The following is a 21926-nucleotide window of genomic DNA, read 5'->3' on the forward strand; positions in this document are numbered from 1 at the left end:
ATCCCAATGGAAATTGATTTCAGGTAGCCACTTCCAGGTTGCCTCAGCCTTCCATCCTTCTGAGGTTGCTAAAATGGGTACTGAGGTTGCTGGGAGTAAAGTGTACATAGATGGGGAAGTAATGGCAAAACACTCCACACACATAGTCTGCCTAGTAAATGTTATGATGTGCTGCCACCCAATGGGTCAATAGCAACCTGGTGTTTGCATTGGGAAGTACCTTTGCTTTTAAGTAATAAGATTATTGTTTAGAATTGTGCTTCGGGCAATATATTTTATTAGAGTCTTAACACAGACCAAGTGGGACATGCTGTGGTTCATTGTTTTATTTTGACATCAAAACTGAAAAATTGTTGCACAGATTAAATATCCTACTGATTTTTTTTCTGAAGCTGTTTGTAACATTCTTTCAAAAATGCAAAAAAGAGGGGGAAAAAGATCTTTCATTTCATTAAACAAAGCAATACCTAACAAAACAGAGACATCAATTACTCTATTACTCTATTACAAGCACAAGCAAAAGAGCAGAACAATTCACCAAATACATTATGGCACATGAGTCTCATAATAAAGGAAACATTTTACAATGGAAAGGTAAAGTAGTGCACAAAAAAGCTTCATTTAACAAAATATGTACATTGAGGTGGCATAAAGTGGCTTGTTAAGTCTGATTAGCATCCTCTTATCATTTTTAGATGGGCACTTCAAGATGGTTGTGGAGTACATTGCATTTTTTTTTAAAAAAAAGTGCACAGCAGGGCAGCATTCCCACTAGACAGGTTTGCAGCACGGCAGCATATAAGTTTAGGCACATTTGAATGCAAATAAAGATTAGGCTCTTTTTAAAAAATCCTTTTAGGACAGTGCAAAATTGAAATATCCCTCCAAAGGCAATGATTACATACAAAACAACACTTAGGACATAAATACATCCATTGAATTAAAATTTAACTTTTTTTTGGTACCCCACATTTTTGTTACAATTCCACTTGAACTACGTTGTACATGGTAGGATTGGTAGCTTAAAAACATAGCATTAAGATCAGGTCTTCACTTAGCGCTCACTTCAGAGATGAAGACTCACTTCACAAAGGCACAGTACACATGAAAAGAGCTTTCAGAACAGGCAGCTTGTAATGTAATTGATTGCTATGACGTATTCTGCAAAGAGATCTTGAGCATCCAAAGCTCTGCTTGCTTTAAAGGTGTCTCCTGGCTTGGCATTAAAAGCAGCTTTGAAAACATATGTGTAAAATGAAGACTTACAACAAGCTATGGCAAATGCTAGCATCCAGATCCATCAAGGGAGATCAGAAGCAGTTTTTCATTTGTGCAAACAACACAAATGAAGATGCATATCCTAATGCTTGTCTTGGCCCCACTGTACTGACTATGTGCACCTTTGAATGTGGACAGGAATTTGCACCCCATTCAGAACTGTTCATTCTGAAAATATCTGATGAAGTAGTTTTGGTCTCACCAGAGTTTATGCCACAACAAATGTATCATGCTGGCTCCAGAAGTCTAACAGGGCTCTGCCTGTGGAATTATTTAGACTAGTTCCACATGATTATAGGTCAGGGCTGGCTGATTTTCAGTGGAGCAAGACTGGGTCTACAATTACACGCAAGAAACTAAGGTGGTTTCTGCATTGGCTGAAAGCAATGGCTTCAGCCCGGTAAAACACCGTTTTGGCGGGAACCCTTCGCACAGGTGCCGCTGCCAAATCGATGCAGCAGCGCTCTGTGACCACCAAAACGGTGTATTCAAAACTCGCTTGGGGAGCGAGTTTTCCTGCAAACGCCGGCTTCCATCCGCTGCCATGCGAACGGCAGTGAGTGGAAACCGGCATTTTCCCCTCCCCTCCCCGGCCCCAAACGCCTCGTTACCTTCTGCTGGCAGCCGCACTGCTCTATTGTCACTCTGAGGAGGGAAGGGGACATGCCCCCTGGTCCCCGGTGCTTCAGCCATCGGTGTGGCCATGGGGGTGTGTCCCCTTCCCTCCTCAGAGTGACGATAGAGCGACGTGGCTGCCAGCAGAAGGTAACGAAGCATTTGGGGCCAGGGAGGGGAATACGCAGCTGTGCGGAGCTTGCTCCCAAAGCTGCGCATCCCATGGGGCCGTTTGTGCAAACAGCTCCATAGCCTGCATCAGCATGATTAATGCCGATCCAGGGTCTCTCCCTTGGCTGTGCGGAAACCACCTAACTTTTTAATAGTGAGATGTTAATGGGAATTGTCTGGAAAAATTAGGCAGATTGTGCTGGGTTTTTTTGGCTCAAAGTGTTAGCAACATGTTAAAAAAAGAAATGCAGCTCCCATCATCCAAAATATTTTAAGACTGAACTAATCTTTTAATCACCTCTGCAATGGCAAAAGCTGTCATGCACAGAAGTGTCAGGGAGCTGGAGCTGTAATTGTTGCTTTTCCATAGCAGGCCTGTTCCAGAACATACAGAACAGGACTGTGTCTAATCTATAGTATGTATGATAGTTTGATGTGGATGAGCATTCCCGCCAGTAATAAACTGCAAAAACAAATGCATCTTTGGACTGAAATACTGCTGGGCAATCTGGAAGAGAAGATTGGTAGTTTGCACTGCACTGAACAGTACCTGTTCTGCTCCAGGGCTCCACACAAATCCCAGCACCTAGTCCATTATCATGTAGAAGGCAGAGCACCAGATCTGCACTTATGTTCTGTGTCTAGAGCAAGCACACAGTGATGTGTTGGGCCTACAGAAAAGCCATTTCCCTACCACTCAGTAGAGATGACTGGGTGATGGTGACTGTCCGCAAGGGGAGATTCTCCTGAGGAAGGGTGCACAATGTCACACTAACTACAAAAATGGCTTTGTTACCCATTGAGGATCATAAGACTTATGCCCCAAAAGAGGGGAAAGTGACTTCCACTGCAATCCCTTATTGTTCTCTACAGTAAGTCTCTTTACTGAGATAAGGCAAGTTAATCAGATCTATTCTGATTTGGCACATAGTCATATTTCATTTCCTATACTTCTGTAGTGTTTTTGTTGTTTTAAATTTAAGTACAAACATCTAAAAAGAACAATCCTTGTTCCCTTAGATACCATTCACAGACAGTATTACTAATATTTTGGTAAAAAGTATAATTAGCTGCCTCAAATGACTTTCCTTTGTTAAAGGATAGTTTCCTTGCATTTAGTACTTGGCTTTCTAAGTTAGTGCTGGCTTGACTATCATAAATATAAAAATCTATATGAAATAGGAACTCCTAACAATCACTAAACCTTAGGCACAAATGATTGCATACAAGAGAAGATAGCTGAAAAGTATAACGATGAAATGTGACTTTGTGTTTTAGTCTGTTGACTGGGTAAGTAGAACACGGATACATTCAATTGTCTGACAGGTGAGCTTGGCACGTATGTATTTGTAGGCACACAAGCGCACACGTTATTTAAGGTGCTTTCGATAATAATGATAAAATGATGCTTTCAACAAATGAACAATATATTTTGACATCTAGCATTTTTCTTTAAGTTTAAGAAATTTAATAGAAAGCAGCATATTTCTCCTTTTGAATTCCAAAACTGGACTTGTCAAAGATATATATTTAAAGATTAAAGGAAGGGGTAGAGAATCACAGGGTTGGTTGTTGTTGTTAAACCCCCCCCCCCCCCCCGCCTCAGCATACTTGCTTGTATTATTTCCCATGCCAAAACCATTTTAGCAGGTCTGCTAAAATTAATGCTTGGTAAATTACCAAAAAACGAGCTCAAATCTATTTAAATAATTTGGGCTATTATTTGGGAGAACTACAGCAGTTGCTAGATATGTAGATCAATTACATCTTGATTCTATTGTACATACCATCCCCAAATCAGAGTTCTGTTGGTACTGAAGAAATGCAGGGAACTCTTGGGCCTAAAAAGGCTTCCCCTATCCTTTTAATGGAGGAACTGCTAGCAGGTATTTAACTCTTTGATTCCCTTCAGCAGGTTTACTAGTTCCATTAAAGAGAATGAGGAAACTCTTGTGGCTCATAAAGGGTGGTGGGAATGAAAATATAAGGAAATAGCTAAAAGTATTCCACTGTAAGAACAGGGCACTGAATTGTATCTGATGTTATAAGTACTATGATATAAATGGACAGTACAGGGTCCTTACCTTAATTGTAGGCTCGCATAAATGTTTGTTTCTTGTTTTATGCAATGCTACACACACAACGGTATCAGTAACACAGAAATAAATTATGACATGGGCACTTTAAAATAAACATGTCAATTTTAGACAAGGCACTTAGTAGCCCCCAATAGTTTTTGGGTAATTTCAGAGCAGACTATTAAAAACATATTTAATACACAGAAAGACCAATACTTTGCTGCGTTAATAAAAAGCAAGGCCATTGGAAATGAAGCTTGAGATACAGGCACTGGTGAGCATATAGTTAAATTAAGACGAGATGAAAACTATTCACGTTAGTCTTTTACTGCTTTTTCTGGGCAAATGGGAAGGCCAATATATAAGAGAATCATCAAGAGGTCACCAGCGTACATCAGTACTTTCTGCCTCCCTCCATGTAAGCTTGCCACTCTGGTTAGGGATAGTTGGTGCACGGGCAAACAGCAAACTCTGGTGCAGCACAACACAAAGTGTTGTTTGCTCTCCTTACTCTTTTGTCTGCAAGTGGTTTCTCAAAACAGAGTTCAGCTATACTTTTTGTATACTGAGGACTATACAATACGAACAAGAGGCATCACTTATGTTATTGTTACCAAAAGAATTTGAACAATTATCTACCTGTGCAGTACTGATTGAGTTAAACAGACCTACAATGGCTGAAACAGCACAATAGTTAGAATGTCATCTTTTTTGTTAAAAAAAAGCCCAAGTCATTCCACGCCCAAGGAGGAATGGGGCACCTTTCTATTGACTGCATTCATGCTGCTCTGTTACCAATATAAATGGCAAAATCAAGTGAACAGGTGAGTCACATGAGAAAATATCTCCCTGAGGGCCAGTAGCCCTTGTGTCAGAGCTTCTCACGTGATCTCCCCTTGCCCCGAAACACACACACACAAACACATTTATGCCACTGGTTGTGGGATGTAGCAACAGGAAAACACCACTTAGGCCCCTTTTGAACATGCAGAATAATGCACTTTTAATCCACTTTCAATGCACTTTGAAGCTGGATTTTACTGTGCAGAATAGCAAAATCCACTTTCAAACAGTTGTGAAAGTGGATTGAATGTGCATTATTCTGCATGTGCGGAAGGGGACACAGTCTCTCAGTTGTGTATCAACTGGACTATATCTATTAGTTTATGCATATGATTTATTTCCCCAGAATACCTTTGGGTGATATGCAATTGTTCTATACCAAAATCCCAATTAGTGGCTAAATCTCCTTCAATTGTCAATGCAACGGTAACTCACTGACAACTATATCAAAATCCTTTGGACCAGACTGTAATAGTTAATATACCCATTCATTTTGATAATGTGATGTAGACAGCTGACTCTGATCCAACAATTGTTCATGTAAGCATAAAATGGCTTCTCCATTTTGACTAGGATAAGCCCTGTAATGGTAGAACAAAGAACTGGGGTACCACAGCAACCTAATACCTATTGTTATTCCCTAAAATTATTTGATGAATTTCTTGTTGAGATCAGAACTTTTAGTTCTCCTGAATAGTTTCTTTCACAAGATAAAATTTATCTGGTTATTTTTCAACCATTTTGTAAATGAAGAAAAATCCAGAACGAAATGCTAAATGGGGTGTGTGTGTGTGTGTGTGTGTGTGTGTCTTGAATGATGGATAAGATTTTCAATATTATTGTCTTTAGTGAATTTCATATAGAAATCTTGTGGTTCACTAACAGCCAATAAACTTTACATGTAAACATCACCTACTCAAACTCAGCTGGGATCTTTGTCCAAATGAGTGAAAGGAAATGGTCACTGGTACCCAAATTCTCATTCTGCTACAGGAATCCTCTTGAGTGGGTTTACCAAGTGTCACCAAGTGAGTGGGTTTACCAACTGGCACTGATAATTATTTTTGAGTCCTTATAGTATATCCAGAATGATAAATGTTCCTCCACTAAGGATCTCTGTAAGCAATGTTTGGGGGATCACTGGTGACTGGTGAGCATTGGAGTGCTTACAGACATGGTACCAGTTCAGCTAAGCCTGAAGTAAATAGCTTTCTGATGGGATTCTCAGAAACCAATAGGCTGTTTGAAATGGGGACTCTCATAATGCTTGCTACTCATTCTCATCTTCCATTTTGTTCACATAGCAAGGCTGCAAGGAATGCATTGAAGTGGATGTGGTTGCCAGTTGATTCATAGGCTCCTCTTCTCCCTGCGGTGTGCTCCGTGTGGCCCGGGCATGCAGACGGTGGGCATCTAGCATCTCCAGCAATAAATCATAAAGAGGGACCACATTCTTGCACTTCATGCTGTACAGGTGCTCCATTCCCTTATTGCTGTAAAGTCACATTACAAAACAAAATTAGAAATCATTGTACACAGAAATCCTGATCCTAGGACTGACCCTACCACTAAACACAGTGAAGCAGTCTGCCCACTGGCGTAATGCCCATTGGGCAAGGTGGGCAGCTGCCCAGGGCATCACCTTGTGGGGGGCATCAAAATGTTGGGTTCGTTTTTGGGTATTTTTAGTGGTTTTCAATTTTTGGCCTGCAGGGGGCGCAGTTTTTAGGCTAGTGGCACCAAAATTTCAGCGTATCATCAGGAGACAGGGACAGTCACCTGATGAAATGCTGAAATTTTTGGTGCTGATATGTCTAAAATGCGCCCCCCTGCAGGCACCAATGTCCTGGTGCAAAAAAAAATTTGGTCGTGGTGGAGTGGCTGCCCATGGGGGGCGGGGGGCATCCAACTCAGGTTTTGCCCAGGGCTACAGTTTGCCCAGGGCTGCCTCGTTACGCCCCTGAGTCTGCCTCATTCTTGGAGAAAACTGAATTATGGTGCAGTAGCAAAGGTGCATAGTAACTTGTACACTCCAAACCATAGCTTTGAGATCAAAATAAAAAAGTCTGAAATAAATAAGTGGAGGCAACAAAGCAAAGCACTAAAAACGGAAGAGCCACTTGGCTGTAGGGATTAGATTGTTGGACTCTGCCTGGAGAAACCAAAGGTTTAAATTCACCCTCTGCTAGGGATCTCTTTCTTGATTGGCTAATCATTCTCTCTCAGTCTAACATACTTCACAAGATTGTTGTGATGGTAAAATGGGAGAGGGGAAAATAATGTGTATTATCCTAAAATGATATAATCCTAAACGATGTGTAACTCCTAAAATTGAGAGCAAAACTACCTGCATCCCCTTACATTCAGTTGCTCAACTTTGTCAATGTCAGCACAGCTAAAACTCGCCAGCATTTTATAATCGCATTCCATGTTTTAAAAGGTATTTAAAAATATTTTGGATGCTGTGCAGAAACATCCAAATAAATAATGAATAAACCAATAGATAACTGTGCTGAATTGTTTCCTAAGAACCACAATGAGATGTAAAAAAGCAGAAACAGAAAGAGCAGAAATATCAAAACAGGACCAGATTACACTGCCTGTTAGTGAACCTTTTTGATTTTCACATTCATGTGCTGGTGAGGAACACATGGAATAGATCTGACCCTCCAGACATTTCATATTGTATGTCAAAAATTTGATGAATGCATGTGTGAATGCTGACATTGCTGACAGGTGAATGTTGTAAATGCCCTTCAGAATATGTACTTACACACTCTTCAGACAAATGAAGATGCTTCAGATCACTAATCCACTTAGCTCTGTATTATTTATCTACTGTGAATGGCAGCAGCCTTCCAAGACCTCAGGTACACAAAGGTCTTTCCTGTCATTTTCTGTTTGGCCATAGCTCTCCCTCAGAGTTAACATTCACGATTAAGTTACTATCAATGTTTACCAGTGCTTTTCAAATATTCACAAAACTCACCAGTGACGGTCACATATAAAAACTGGTGGAAGTCAAAATTTGATATTCACTGTAACACTGTATTATAAAATCTCCTTTGTAAAGCACAGAGCAATTCCCAAACATTCCCTGTGTATGTCTTTACCTCATGTGCCGAAAGTGAGAAAGGATGAGGAGAAGCTGAGCCAATCGTCTATGCTGTTGCTGCAGAGAGAGACCTGATTTGGCCATCAAATGGGTCAAGGTATCTGTGATTTTATCTAGCACACGATGAATATGGTCTTTTTCTTCTAGTGATCTTGAGCTGCTGGAAAGAAATGTATAGATGCCTGTAAGAAAAAAAGAAAAAATTAGTCCAGAGGTATCAGTGTGGAGTAGTGGCTACAGTCCATTCCATCTATTCAAACAATCTATATAGTACATTGGCTTTTAGACAGGATATGACAGACTGGGTTAAAATTCGCAAGAACAAATGACCCAGAATTAAAAACAAACAAAAGCAAAATAGAAATACAAATTTTAAATACACAGCATAGATTCAAATCCATAAAAGCTCCAAACCAGTTAATTAGGCTTCTTGTTTGTTCCAAGACTGAGGAAATGGCATTAACAAAGATATTTAGACCTACTGAGATATGTTCAGCAACAAGAACAGTCTTAGAGTTTTCATCACAAATAAGAAGGAGGTTATCAAAGTAGCTCTTAAACTGCCCTAGAGTTTGCATGGGAAAAAAAGTTGTGCCAGGGTTTTAAGCACCTAAGACCTACATGGACATATCCCTTTAATTTTTTAAAAAAGTTAATAACAGAAAAAAAGAGAAAATCAATAAGGACAATAGAAAATAAAATGGATGTTGTCTTGAATACAATTCTGGGCACTAATAGAGCCAACAAATAAAATAATCAACAGGTTTTACCATTTTAAAAATATGTTAATTCTAATTATACCAGTTTTCACATAATGTTTGACAGGGTGTAAATTTTATACCTGTCATCCACAAATATACTCATTGTTGAAAAGATATTTCTTCCTCTGGGTTTTCCATCCATTTGACCATGCATATTTGTGCTTGTTCTTTCCATATCAAATTGCAACAAAAGTTTGTATATTTGTGCTATTAAATGATCTTTTTGCTGCAAGATCTCCTTTTCAAATTGTCAGTCCTCTTATTACTCATCTTGCTGAATTAATTTCCCTTCTTAATCTTGACACTAATTGAAAATATAGCCATTATATCTTTTACCTTCATCTTTTATTTATTGCTTTTATTTTTGCCTAGATTTTATTTCTTTTTGAGCCCTTTTCATATCCCATTTGTTATAAAGTCCCATTCTTATGTTAATATGTTTTTATAGGTGACATTAATGGGAAAGCTCTTAAGTGACCCGACCTTTTCATGGAAGGAAAAAATGTACCAGCATTCTGAGCATCCAAGTCACTCTTGGGCACATCCTTTATCTGTGTGGAATATTGGTAAACCTACCTTATTGGTGAGCCAGCATGATATAGAGCTTAAGAGTAGAAGACTCAGGGGTGTAACTACTAAAAATGGTGCCTAGGGCAAGCATGGCCAGTACTGAACTGTGTGCCCTGCCTCACGTGGAGTTTGGGTCAAGGTGAGCTGTTCATCACTGGGTTTGGCCAGGCCCAGCTTTGAACTGTGGGTTCAACCTCTGAATCCTGCAGCTTTAAGCTGGATCTGGCCAGTCCAAGCTCAGCCTTGAATTGAGGGCTCTGTCCTGGCCAGGTCCAGTTTTATACTGCTGGCTTTATCTCCATGGACTTCAGAGGCAGAGCTAGCAGTATAAAACTGGGCCTAGCTGAGCCCAGCCTTGAACAGTGCACCCCACCATGAGCTCTATGTGGTGCTTGGGGGAGGGGGTGGCATGCTGTTGAATGCTGAACCTGGCAAGGCCAAGCCAAGCTTTGAACTGTGCACCCTGTCCCCAAATTCCACATGGGGTTGGGGGCAGGGCATGTAGTTGAACACAGGACCTGGGTCCAGTCTTGAACTGCGCTACCTGCCCTCAAACTCCATGTGGTTTTCAAGGGCAGGGCACCAAGTTCAATGGTGGACCCTCATCTCCCTCTGCTTGCACCTGGACTGCTGCCTACACTCTGCCTCTCAACTCTGGAGTCTGTGAGGGGTGGGCCAGAATCCCCTTCAAGGGTTGGCATCTAGGTCACATGCTCTGCCTGCCTCACCTCTGGGTGGACTCTTATCTGGAGAACTGGGTTCAATTTCCCACACTTCCATGTGAAGCCTGTTTGGTGACTTTGGGCCTGTCGCAGTTCTCTCAAAACTCTCTCAATTCGAATGGAGACAGACAATGGCAAACTACCACCAAACGTCTTTTGCTTTGAAAACTTTACATGGTCACCCTAAGTCCATGGTGGCGAACCTTTGGCACTCCAGATGTTATGGACTACAATTCCCATCAGCCCCTGCCAGCATGACCAATTGGCCATGCTGGCAGGGGCTGATGGGAATTGTAGTCCATAACATCTGGAGTGCCAAAGGTTCGCCACCACTGCCCTAAGTCATCTGTGCATTAAAATAAAGGGGGGGGGAGATACAAGGGGAGTGTGAAGAAATGTAAATAATTATTTATAGCAAAAGGTGAGGAGAGCATAAAGCCAGAATCCAGAAGGGCACATGTTTGTTTGGCATCTGATAAAAGATATTTCCAGTCAAGTAATTTGAGCTGGGGTTTTTTTAACCAAATTACCAATGCTATTAACCTCTAACTAAATCAAACCTGAAATTGAGAAGTCTAATTGTACAATCACAGCTTGACTAAATGAAGAGAGTAGGGAAAGAGTGGAAAGGTGCACATAATTTAAATGTTACAGTTGCAAACCAGATAAATGTGGATAACTGTTTTATACAAGCTTCTAGGCAGAGAACTAATACAGTCACACATCTGGAAGTGCCAGACAGTTCATGGATATAATATGATTAAATTACTTTCATAATGGAACCAAAGGATCCATGATAGAGTTTGGGGGTGAATCTTAAAGCATCACCCCCAGAACAATGGCATAATTTCCAAGTCGCATTGAAAGCAACATCAATGTCCCCCTCCATTCCACCCAGGCATTTTCTTCCATCACTCAACTAAGCAGTGGCAGGTAACAGGAACTGGGGGTGAGAGACTGCATACCCCTGGCAGGAAACTGGTGTGCCTAAACTAAATTCGGGTGTTCAGTGGATAATGAAGTACCATTCTCACAGATAGTTGCACCATCAAATTTTCTATAGTAAGCTATGTGTCTGAAATAATTCCCATGTGAAATAGTGTCACCTTACAATCTCATAGAAGACTTATAGCTGGAGTTAAATTTCTGTCTTAGCCTCCTCTCTGAGGTTATAGATTGGGAAATAAACCTATTTGCCACATACTCCTCAGCCTTTTATCAAATCACTGACATTCTGGCATCCTGTTTCAACTGTTACAGCTGTGGTGCTTGGACTGCAAGCCACGACTCCTGAGAATTCCCATAAAAATCACATTGCAGTACTTCACAATATATGTGTGATATAGCTTTGTAGCCAAATTCACAACACAGTTTGGCTGTCTTCTCCCCCCACCCCTCATTGCAATGAACTAGATTGAATGCACTTAAAAGAATCTTCAATTTTATTGAGTGGTATGTCTGGTAGTTGGTCTCAGTAGCCAAAGCAAGTTAATTGCTTTTCAGTGCTTCAGAAATCAATGGGTTCATTTCATTTTCTCCAGTTACTGAGTATGTGCTGTTTATCAGAATGGAGCTGATGAAATACTGGTGCTGTCCTTGCAACAAGCAATACTCTGCTGCCCAACTGTCTAGACTAAAACAAAAAAATCACAAATGGGCTCAATGTCCTGTATATTGCAAGTGCAAAAAAAGCTTACACCCTTTCCATCTGAAAAGGAGGAGAATGATGAAAAGCTTCTACTTGGGCCCAGTATTCATTCTGCTAGCACAGAAATTAGTGCTGATGTTGGACACACAAACACATTTTGAGCTGCATTCAGCTCCATTGGTATAAGTTGACCAGGCCTGGTTAAGTTAACAGAACACAAAAACCCAGGGCTCTTTTCCCATCAGCTTCCCTAAATATGTATCAGATTCAAAATTTATGTATAGAGTCATAAAGTCACACACACAAACTTGCTACATAGTTTTGTACATGTGTATGTGAAAAAATCATCAGAAAAGTTATAACAGCTGATTAAATAAAGTTAAATGGAGATCAATTTAGCCAGATATCATTAATCAATTAAAAAGCCTTGGGTGCCAACAAATAAATGGGTCAATTTCAGATAAAAGCAAAACAAGCAAATGTCATTCTGGGTAGGCAGGGGAGATTCCATTTGCAATAATATCCACTGGCACTTAGTCTTTAATTTCAAGACAGGAAGGATCCTTTTAAGCTCCACTGATTTACAAAGGAGAGATTTACAATTCTTTCTTTCCTGTTGTCATAGGGAGGAGAAGTAAACCAATACAGAATAGGCCCAGCCCACTCAGTGCTCTAGGAAGTAAAAAGTATATTTTTAACACTTCCTATCTCGAAATGCATTTTAATCAATTTTAAGAAGTCTTAAACCAGCCACTTAAAACTTAAAAAAACTGTTAAAAGAATCACCCAATTTGAGTTTTTGAAAAAGAACATCATGGGCATTAAAGAACTCCAACAGAATGCAGAACGCGCAGGTTTGGGCATTCCTAATCTCACTGTAACGCCATGACTCCAATTACATAACATAGTAAGGGCCACAGTTCAGTAGTGGAGCAAATGCTTAGCAGGCAGCAGATTCTAGGATTAATTCCTGGCATCTCCAAATACAGAATGAGTTGAAGAACCATTGCCTGGAAGAGTAAGTAATACTGGACAACACTGGCCCATGTTGTAACCTTTCATAGGGTTTCATGTGTTTACGTTAATCCTCCAGACTGTATGTGTAGATTGTGTCAAATCTCAACATGTAATTAAAGTGTGCTAGAAATTTATTTATTATGTATGTATGTTTTTATTCTGCCGTTTCTTCAAGGAGCTCAGGGCGGTGTACATTGTTCTCCCCTCCTCCATTTTATCCTCAAAATAATCTTGCAAAGCAGATGAATTTGAGAGAAGATTCGTGGCTCCATGATACCTTACAGTAAGACTGTAGCAATTCAACAAAGCGAAGCAATTACTGAACTAATAAGGTAGCAGTTACCATGGTCCTCAGGCATAGATTCATTTAAAGCAGCGGTTCTCAACCTGTGGGTCGGGACCCCTTTGGGGGTCGAACGACCCTTTCACAGGGGTCGCCTAAGACTCTCTGCATCAGTGTTCTCCATCTGTAAAATGGATAAATGCTAGGGTTGGGGGTCACCACAACATGAGGAACTGTATTAAAGGGTTGAGAACCATGAGGAAGGTTGAGAACCACTGATTTAAAGCTACCTTTATATTCATATTTCCTGCTTTCTCTGTCTTTTGTGTCTGATTCTTATTGTTCTCATCACCCTTGGTATTCATATGTTTACTTATTTTGTTTTCCATGACTACTCATTGTCTAGCAAGGTTTTTTTAAAAAATACAAAATTTGCAAGAGTTGATCTTTGTTGTCCTCAGCTAAAGTTACCAGTTCAATTGCATGTGCACGAATTATGATTTCTTTATACAAAGAAGGGCCTCTCGCAGGTTCCATACAGAATGCTGATGTCACAATTTTTGGTGCCTGTTGCTTTGGCTACACCAGCCAGCCTGCTCTTTGATTTACTTAACAGAAAATAGGCTAATAATAATAGAAGGTTAAGTCAATTAAACTGTCTTGTTACCCGAAGTGGTGGGAAGTTTTTCCCTTTTAATATGGGGAAATTAGCTGGAGCAGACTCTTGGCTTGGCAAGACAGAATCTTAATTGGCAACACAGAATCTTAATTGCTTGTATACATGAGAGTCAGCTTTCGTATAGAGACATGCAGGACAGCAGATAAAGGTTTAACAATTTTTATTAAGGGGTAAAATGGGGGTACACAAACACACAATAAAAGCAGCTGAACACACACATAGTCCCAGGTTATAAACAGTTGTGAGGCGCTAGGTGTGGAATAGATAAGGAATAAATGGGGAGGGTCAATAAATGTTATAGTCTCCTGATCTTGGAGCGGAATGGTTCGATGAACAGAACTGAATGACCCATGCTCAGCGCTGTGGTACAGTATCATAGACAGAAAATTGACCAGAGATACTGAACATCATCTATTGGGACAGTGGGCTTCTTATAGGGAAAAATGGACCCTCAGGGTTATGCAGAGTGATCCTAAATCTCCCTTGACTAAAGGATTTCCTGCCCTTCCTGTGAAGTACAAGAGACAGACATCAACCTTAATGGTTGGGTCATTGGTCTAATGAGTTGAGTCATCAGCCTGATGTGACCAGGCTTGGGAGCATCTCGAAGAGGGAAATTGGTTGAAGAAATTACAGCTATGAAACAATGACAATGCAAAGTAATGTGGTCACTCAAGGTATTAGTCAGAGCAAGAAACATAAGCACATTAATACATTTATTGTCTTCACTGGGGTGTTTGGAGTTAGGATCTCTTTCCACGGCAAGATATTTTATGTAGATTTAATCGTGACAGGAAGGGTGTGAGAGAACATTATGCAAGTTGCTTTGGAAGGAGACAAGTCCAGACAAAGTTTTTTTCCTTGTACATACACTGAGCCAATGCCCAAATAGGCTCTCTTATTTTGGCACTGTGCTGCTAGGAACCCCAGGGATTGGCTAAGATGGCAGAGATGCCACTGTATTAAAAACAGATCCCTTGGTCCACCACAGGTCAGTCTGGTAACAGTCTAGCATACTACGCATCAGAAAGGAGAATCACACTAACAAATATAAAATGGGCCAGTTAGTTGCCCTAGTCAAGAAGGACTTGGGGATTAGAGCAGATAACAAGATGAATCAGGCATGTGATTCTGTGGAACAAGAAAGAAATGTCAAAGTAATATTTATCGCTCCCATCACTTCTCCATTAATTTTACTGTCTGGCTGTGTAAACATCATCAAGATGTGTCTTTGAGACAATACTGAAGGAGTTCCCAAAAATTAGCCTGCTCCCTCTTAAACACATTATTAAATGTGTCTTTTGAGGGATCTCTGGTATGACTTAGCTTGGCCTGAAAAGAAGAGGCAGGAGGCTAGGTTCTCAGCTCAAGCTGACAGGAGCCCATTAGGCTGTCCAGGAACCTGCTCTAAAAATAGCAGATAAGCAATACTGGCTAGCCTCACATTTCAGAACATGTGTGAGGAGAGGGGGGATTTAACACACACGCAGAGGGTTTTTTTCTGATTTGTAATCCTGGGGCACCCAGAAAGATTTACATTCTTTGAAGAAGCAGTATCAAATATGTATTTTGAATGGTCACTATAGTATCAGGGCTCACTTACCAGAATTGAGTAGAATGATGGATTTAAGGCACACAAATTCTTCCCCCTGAAGATTCATCATTCGAAAACGAGAAGAAGTGGCCAGCAGCATATCAAATATTTCCACCAAGCCCTCAACACACTTCCCTTGATTCCTGTAATGACAGATCTATGCATTACAGATCATGCACCATTCATGTGTGTGCATCTTTGTAAAATGAATTTATGTGAGACCAGCAGCACATCAATGATGTAGCTACCACTTTACAATAAAATTTTACCGTTCTTCCAGTCAAGCTCACCTGAGACATTTTTAGCAAGCTATATTTTATATACCACACAATAAATTCTGAAACTTCAGTTTCAACATAAGCTTTAAAAAAAAATACTTTTGATAAATCTATGCAGCAGAGCTGTTTGCTTGACCTGGGGTTATCTGCTAGTATCCCAAGGCTAGAAACAGAGCTTGCCCACTGAGTCGAGTTAGATATGCAGCTATCCATGTAAAAATGTGCTCCTATCACCTGGGGATGAGCCTTGAAATATTTTTCAAACACAAGGATTGGGGCCTTGTTTTCCTCTGCCACAGACAGTATTTTACTCTTGAGTAACCATAATTGCCATGCTCCAACTGCCCTACAGTTTCAGAATAATTCTAAGTGTTGCTGACTACATGTCTTTGCAATTTATCTGCAGATTTGCAGTTAGAAAAGGCATTCAAATAATTTCATAATTGAAACCTATGAGGATGAAAATCGGCATTGAAAGCTGGACTCACAAAAATGGGCACAAATTATGGGCAGAAAGGTACCAGCTGGACATTAGGAAATCATTATAATTATTGATTCAATTTGTATGCCACCCTTCTCCGATGGGCTCAGTGTGGCTTCATAAAAACATATACAATAAATACAGTAAAACCATACATTAAAATCAACCAAATTAATTAACAGATGATGGCTAAAACATCCCAACATTCAGTATACTAAAATGCCAGCAGAAAGTATACAAATGCCAAAAAAGAAAGAAAGGTGGGACCAAGATGGAAAAGATGAAAAAAGAGAGAGGCCACTGACATGATATAAACCAGTGGTTCTCAACCTTCCTAATGCTGCAACCCTTTAATACAGTTCCTCAAGTTGTGGAGACCCCCAACCCTAACATTTATCCATTTATCCAGATGGAGAACACCGATGCAGAGAGTCTTAGGCGACCCCTGTGAAAGGGTCATTCGACCCCCCAAGGGGTCGCAACCCACAGGTTGAGAACCATTGATATAAACTCTCTCAACCATAAGCCTAGTGGAACAGCCCTGCCTTACAGACATGTGAAATTGCAATAGATCCCCAGGGCTCGGGTCTCACTGGACAGAGTGTTCCACCAGGTTGGGACCAGACCTCTTTCAAGCCAGGGATCACCAACAGATTATTATTCACTGAACACATCATCCTTCAAGAACATATTGGGAGAGGTCCTGGGCCACTTTGGGTTTTAAGGGTAAACACCAAAATCTTGAACTTGATTTGGTACTCCACTTGGAACCAATTCAGGTGACAGAGCACCAGGTGAATGTGTGTCTACCACAGGGTCCTGGAAAGGGCCTTTGCTGCTGCATTTTGCATCAGTTGGAGTTTCCAGAGCAAGCTCAAGGATAGCCTTGCATAGAGCAAGTTGCAGTAATTCAGCCTAGAGGTGACCAAAGTATGGACCATTGTGGTTAGGTTGGTTTGGGACTGGAGTATCAATAGGGTCACCTGGAAAAAATGCTAAAAAGCCAAGAAAGCAGTGCTTATGATTTGAGCCACCATAATTAAAGTGCCATCAAGGATCACACCAAGACTCTTGAAAGACAGTGCAGATGTTAGCTGCATGCTGTCAAGAGTTGGCAATTGGCCACCCTGATCTGCACCTCCCTGACTCAGCAATAAGACCTCTGTCTTAGTTGGATTTAGCTTCAATCAGCTGTTTCAACCACTGCACCACAGCCTCCAGACAACTACCCAAGGCATCTGGAGTGGAATGCGGATGACCGTCCATCAGCAGATACAGCTAGGTATCATTAACATACTGGCAAAAACCAAGTCTGAAACTCTACATCAACCTGGCAAGAAGGCACATTTAGATGTTAAAGAATAGGAGTAGTTCAGCAGTGGAATTGGCTGCCTAGGGAGGTGGTAAGCTCTCATCACTGGCAATCTTCATGTAGTGGCTAGACAAATACTTGCCAGGCATGCATTAGGCTGATCCTGCATTGAGCAGAGGGTTGGATGAGATGGCATGTATGGCCACTTCCAACTCTATGATACTACAATTTTAAGTTGAATTGGAGATTACACTTCTTATGTACTGGATGAAGTATATGAGCATAGAATTACCAGGTATCTTAAAAACAGAAGCGGAAATATGATTTACTTGCTAAACTGTTGTTACCAGCTTAACAGGTTATGAACGTATTTTTAAGGAATCTCCACCAGCTGCTAAGAGTGTAACAGCACACAAATATCTTTAAAATGGCGATGGGGAAAATAACTCAGCTTGGCAATGCTTTGGGGAAATAGCTCACTTAGCGATGGCAGGGGCAGACTGGGAGGGGATCTTTTAGACTATGTATATGGGGAAATATAGCATGGAGCGTTCCACAGAGTAACACAAGGAGTCCAAATCAAGTTTAAAATGTTTATATAAATTTGGTTTCAAGCACACATACAGGAAGATATGGAGGCACATACACACAAGTTCCTAGAGATATAAAAAGGTGAGAAAAATAGGTTTGGATGATAGAGAGGGAATTGGGAAGGCAGCAGGGTGATACGTTACCTAATGGTTCCAATGCAGCAGACAAAGTAGAAGGCAGGGACTCTATGCCAGCACAGAGATCCCGTAGAAGGACAATATCGTGTCTCACACCAACCTGACCAAGGGAGGTTCAGGTTGGAAATGAGCAATGAGCTTAAGGTGAGCAAGGTTTTTATAGGGTGGATCGCTAGTTTGGAGGGAAAAGAGACCCTTTGCATTAGGTTTCATTTCCTACAGCTGTGCTGGGTTGCAGGGGCTGAGCTAATCAGTAGCTCTATCTATTGTCCTAAACCCAGGGGTTGGTAGCCAATTATTTCCTTGATTACATTAGCAACACCTTGAATAGGTGGTCGGAAGAGCGAGTCTCCGGCTATTGTAATTTAGCTGAGGCCGCAAGATTAAATCAGGGATGGGAGCACTTAGGAGCTTTTAGGAACAGCTGAAAGGAAGGAAGGGTGCAGCATCTCAATTCAAGGGATAGTTCACATTTACAATTCTATCAAGGAGCAAATGAGTAGATTTATTTTCTACCGACTGTTTGCTATTCCTTAGGCTTGCTGTTAGCCCATTTTATCCAGCGCCACACCATATATATTTGTTAGCCTTAATATAACTCAGAAACATATCTCACATATACCTTGTATTTAAAAATATCCCGGCTTGGATGCGTGTTTTAAGATGTGGGGTGGAAGGGGTACATAACACAGTACACCAGTGGTGGCGAACCTTTGGCACTCCAGATGTTATGGACTACAATTCCCATCAGCCCCTGCCAATTGGCCATGCTGGCAGGGGCTGATGGGAATTGTAGTCCATAGCATCTGGAGTGCCAAAGGTTCGCCACCACGACAGTACACCATGTAAGAAAAGGTATACTTGAGCAACACATTGGTCCAGTAAGTCAAGCATCTTACACCAGGGGTATTACTGCTTGTTACCGCATGTTGCAATATACAAACTGTTGACAATATTCTCTCATCAATGTCTTTTGAACTCATACATGAGACCTTTGGTATGATTATTACCAAGAAGCTTATGTTATCTATATCTTCTGAATATTTATATGCTTTATGTATACAAACTTGTCAAAAGAAGTGAGCTAACATATCTAATATGAAAAGACAAATACCTATTATACTAAAAGTGGTGGGATTTTCATTGTACCCTCTGATTCTTGTTTTAGGGAACAATCCTAAACCACATCTGTTAAGACGTAATAAGAATCTGGTCCTAGGAAGAAAATCCCACCCTGATAGTATCCTTAAAACATAAGTCCTAATTTATTCAACAAGGCTTACTCCCAGGGAAGTGTTCTTTGGACTGCACATATATTATACACAAGCAAATAGAAGTATTTTAAGTCTGCAGTTGAAGAACTATTGCAGTAAATCTGCTTCCAAAAGGGATGATTAAGAGCAATTATTTACAACTATGTCTTATCCAAATATGCAGTCAGCACTTGAGCAAAGAACATTTTTCAAAAAATGAAACCGACCTATGCAGTAAATCACCCTTTTGGAAGGTGAATTCCTGCACAAAGACAGTGACAAAAGATTTCTATTTGAGACCTCTGGCTATAGCTTCTCACTGAAATAACAAAAGGTGTAGTAGAGAAGAAAAATAAGGAGAAAAATAAAGACAATTGAAACACCTTTTGGGTTTAGTACAAAATATTATTTTATAGAAGCTAAAGTTAAAACCAGTAATGTCATTCATGTGACGGAAGGAGGAAACCTGAGAGAGGAGAAGAATATTATTTGAAGCTCATTCACCTCCAAACAAATTGTGATTTGTTCATGACAAAAAATGCAGGGCAAGAGATAAGCAAAGAGTAATGTCCCACCTGGGAGATCCGTTTCTGATTGTTTTAATCTGTTCTGAGGTTCCTAATTCTTAATAATATTAGCTTAAGATGCTTTAAGTTCCAAAAAGGTGAAAAGAACATATTTTATTTATTTATTTATTTATTTATTTATATCAAATTTATAAACCACCCACCCCCGAAGGGCTCTGGGCGGTGTACACTGGGCCAAACATACAATGGCCAGAACAACAATACACTGAATAAAATAAATTAGAGCAGGTTAATACAATTTACAAAATTCATAAAACTAGCAGCATCAGTACAATATATATAACAATAAGATTATAAAAATGTATTGAAACTGCACATGCTCCTTTAAATTTTTTAAAATCTTCTAGTGTCCCCCCCTTGCCTTTTTGATAATTAACTGGTGGAAAAGAACCTTTTCTCTGTTGAAGCTGCAGCCAAAGATCAGAAGAAGCATGCCTTTGAGAACTAGGCCATGAACATGCTAGCTCTGTTTAGTAAACAAAGCAGATGAAAGCTTTGAAAAACCTCTTTGTGGAGACTTGACACATTCAGCTTGAGAAATTCCTGGAAATTTGGGAAAGGCAGAGTTTGGAGAGAGGAATAACCTCATCTGGGATGTGATGTTCTCCCAGGAATTCTGTTTTTCATAAACCATAGACTCCACCCTTTAAAGCAGCCAATTCCTCCAGGAGAACTGATTGCTGTTGTCTGGAAAGCTCTGCCTTGAGGCTGGAAACCCTAGAACTTTCACTTACAATTGGAGACCTAAAAACTGAAATTCTTACTCTGTGGAGGAATACTTGCAATGGTAGGTTTCCTTCCTAGTTCATTTCAGTTACAATGTTATGAATTACAGAAATGGTTAATTTCAGGAGGGTAGCCAATTTCAGTCTGTGGTAAAACACCTAGATTCAAGTCCAGTAGCATGTAAGAAACCAACACAACTTTGAGGGCATAAGCTTTTGAGAGTCAAAGCTCCTTTCATCAAGAATGATTAGTAGATTAACATGTTTTTGAGTAAGGTAATATAGGTACGCCTTCATGACTATGAATATATATGAAAGTTTCTGCTGCATTTCAGTCTAAGAATGAAGGAGGTGAACCAATACTTATTCTTTCAATTATCTGGACTGTGAATGGAAATAATACCTGTGAAGAGACACTTAGGAAAAAAACTAGTGGATAGAATGGAATGACAGACATAGGAAATGAAGTTAATTATTTTGAGGACCCTATTAGGTCTTTGTAAACACAGTCTTTAAGCTCTTCTGTATAAATGTCTTATTGACATGATGATTTGGTAGAATGTACATCCTTCAGTGGTACACTGAAAATGGAAGATTACCAAGGTTTTCCCCCAACTGTTTTGAAGCATGCGTCTTTGTTCAGGTGCTATTACTTAATAGTTTCCTTGACAGTGCATACACGCAGGTCATCATGGATTAAATGGTTCAAACCAAATACCCACAGCTTTCATTTTCCTTATGAGTCCTTGGTAAAATAAAACAACATCTTTGCCAAAGGTTTGCTTTCTTCTTTTCAACAAGAAACTGAATTATTACAAGTCTCTTGAAGCCTTTTCAACAATTTACAAAAGAATAAATAAACATCCCACAGTTGGGGTTCCATTCTGGTACACTGCAGGAATTTTCATATTTCATAGTAATTACTATTCAGTTTGGATGGCTGGAAAACAAATCTAAATTCAAATAGGATAGTATATATGAAATTACTTTATTGTCTATTTTGAATAAATTGAAAGGCTTATTTGTCGTCTACAAACACTCTTCAACATGCAGGCCACTGAGAGAGGCACTGTAGGTTATTAAAAGAAGAATGGGGCTGCTTCACATGTAATTATTTTCTTACATAGATATCTCCTCCATCTCATTAAAAGTATTAACTGCTCAACTGTAGTAAGTGATGAATGCATG

The 21926-nt window shown here is 40.1% G+C and overlaps 1 protein-coding gene across 2 annotated transcripts in view; it reads right to left on the reverse strand.

The window, feature by feature from the left end:
- Positions 1 to 2119: 2119 nt before the first annotated feature.
- Positions 2120 to 21926, reverse strand: part of ESR1 (estrogen receptor 1) — a 151527-nt gene continuing 131720 nt past the window's right edge. Inside the window, exons 6-8 of one of the 2 annotated variants that reach the window (XM_048488637.1) lie at positions 15384 to 15517; positions 8099 to 8282; positions 2120 to 6478 (exon numbers count right to left, since the gene is read on the reverse strand). In XM_048488637.1, the coding sequence (XP_048344594.1) occupies positions 6256 to 6478; positions 8099 to 8282; positions 15384 to 15517 (541 nt within the window). In that variant the 3' untranslated portion in view covers positions 2120 to 6255. Of the gene's footprint in view, positions 6479 to 8098; positions 8283 to 14780; positions 14912 to 15383; positions 15518 to 21926 lie in introns of those variants that run through there. The other variant, XM_048488648.1, reaches the window with a different exon arrangement.

This window comes from Sphaerodactylus townsendi, linkage group LG01 (genome assembly GCF_021028975.2).
Source record: "Sphaerodactylus townsendi isolate TG3544 linkage group LG01, MPM_Stown_v2.3, whole genome shotgun sequence".
NCBI classification, from domain to species: Eukaryota; Metazoa; Chordata; class Lepidosauria; order Squamata; family Sphaerodactylidae; genus Sphaerodactylus; species Sphaerodactylus townsendi.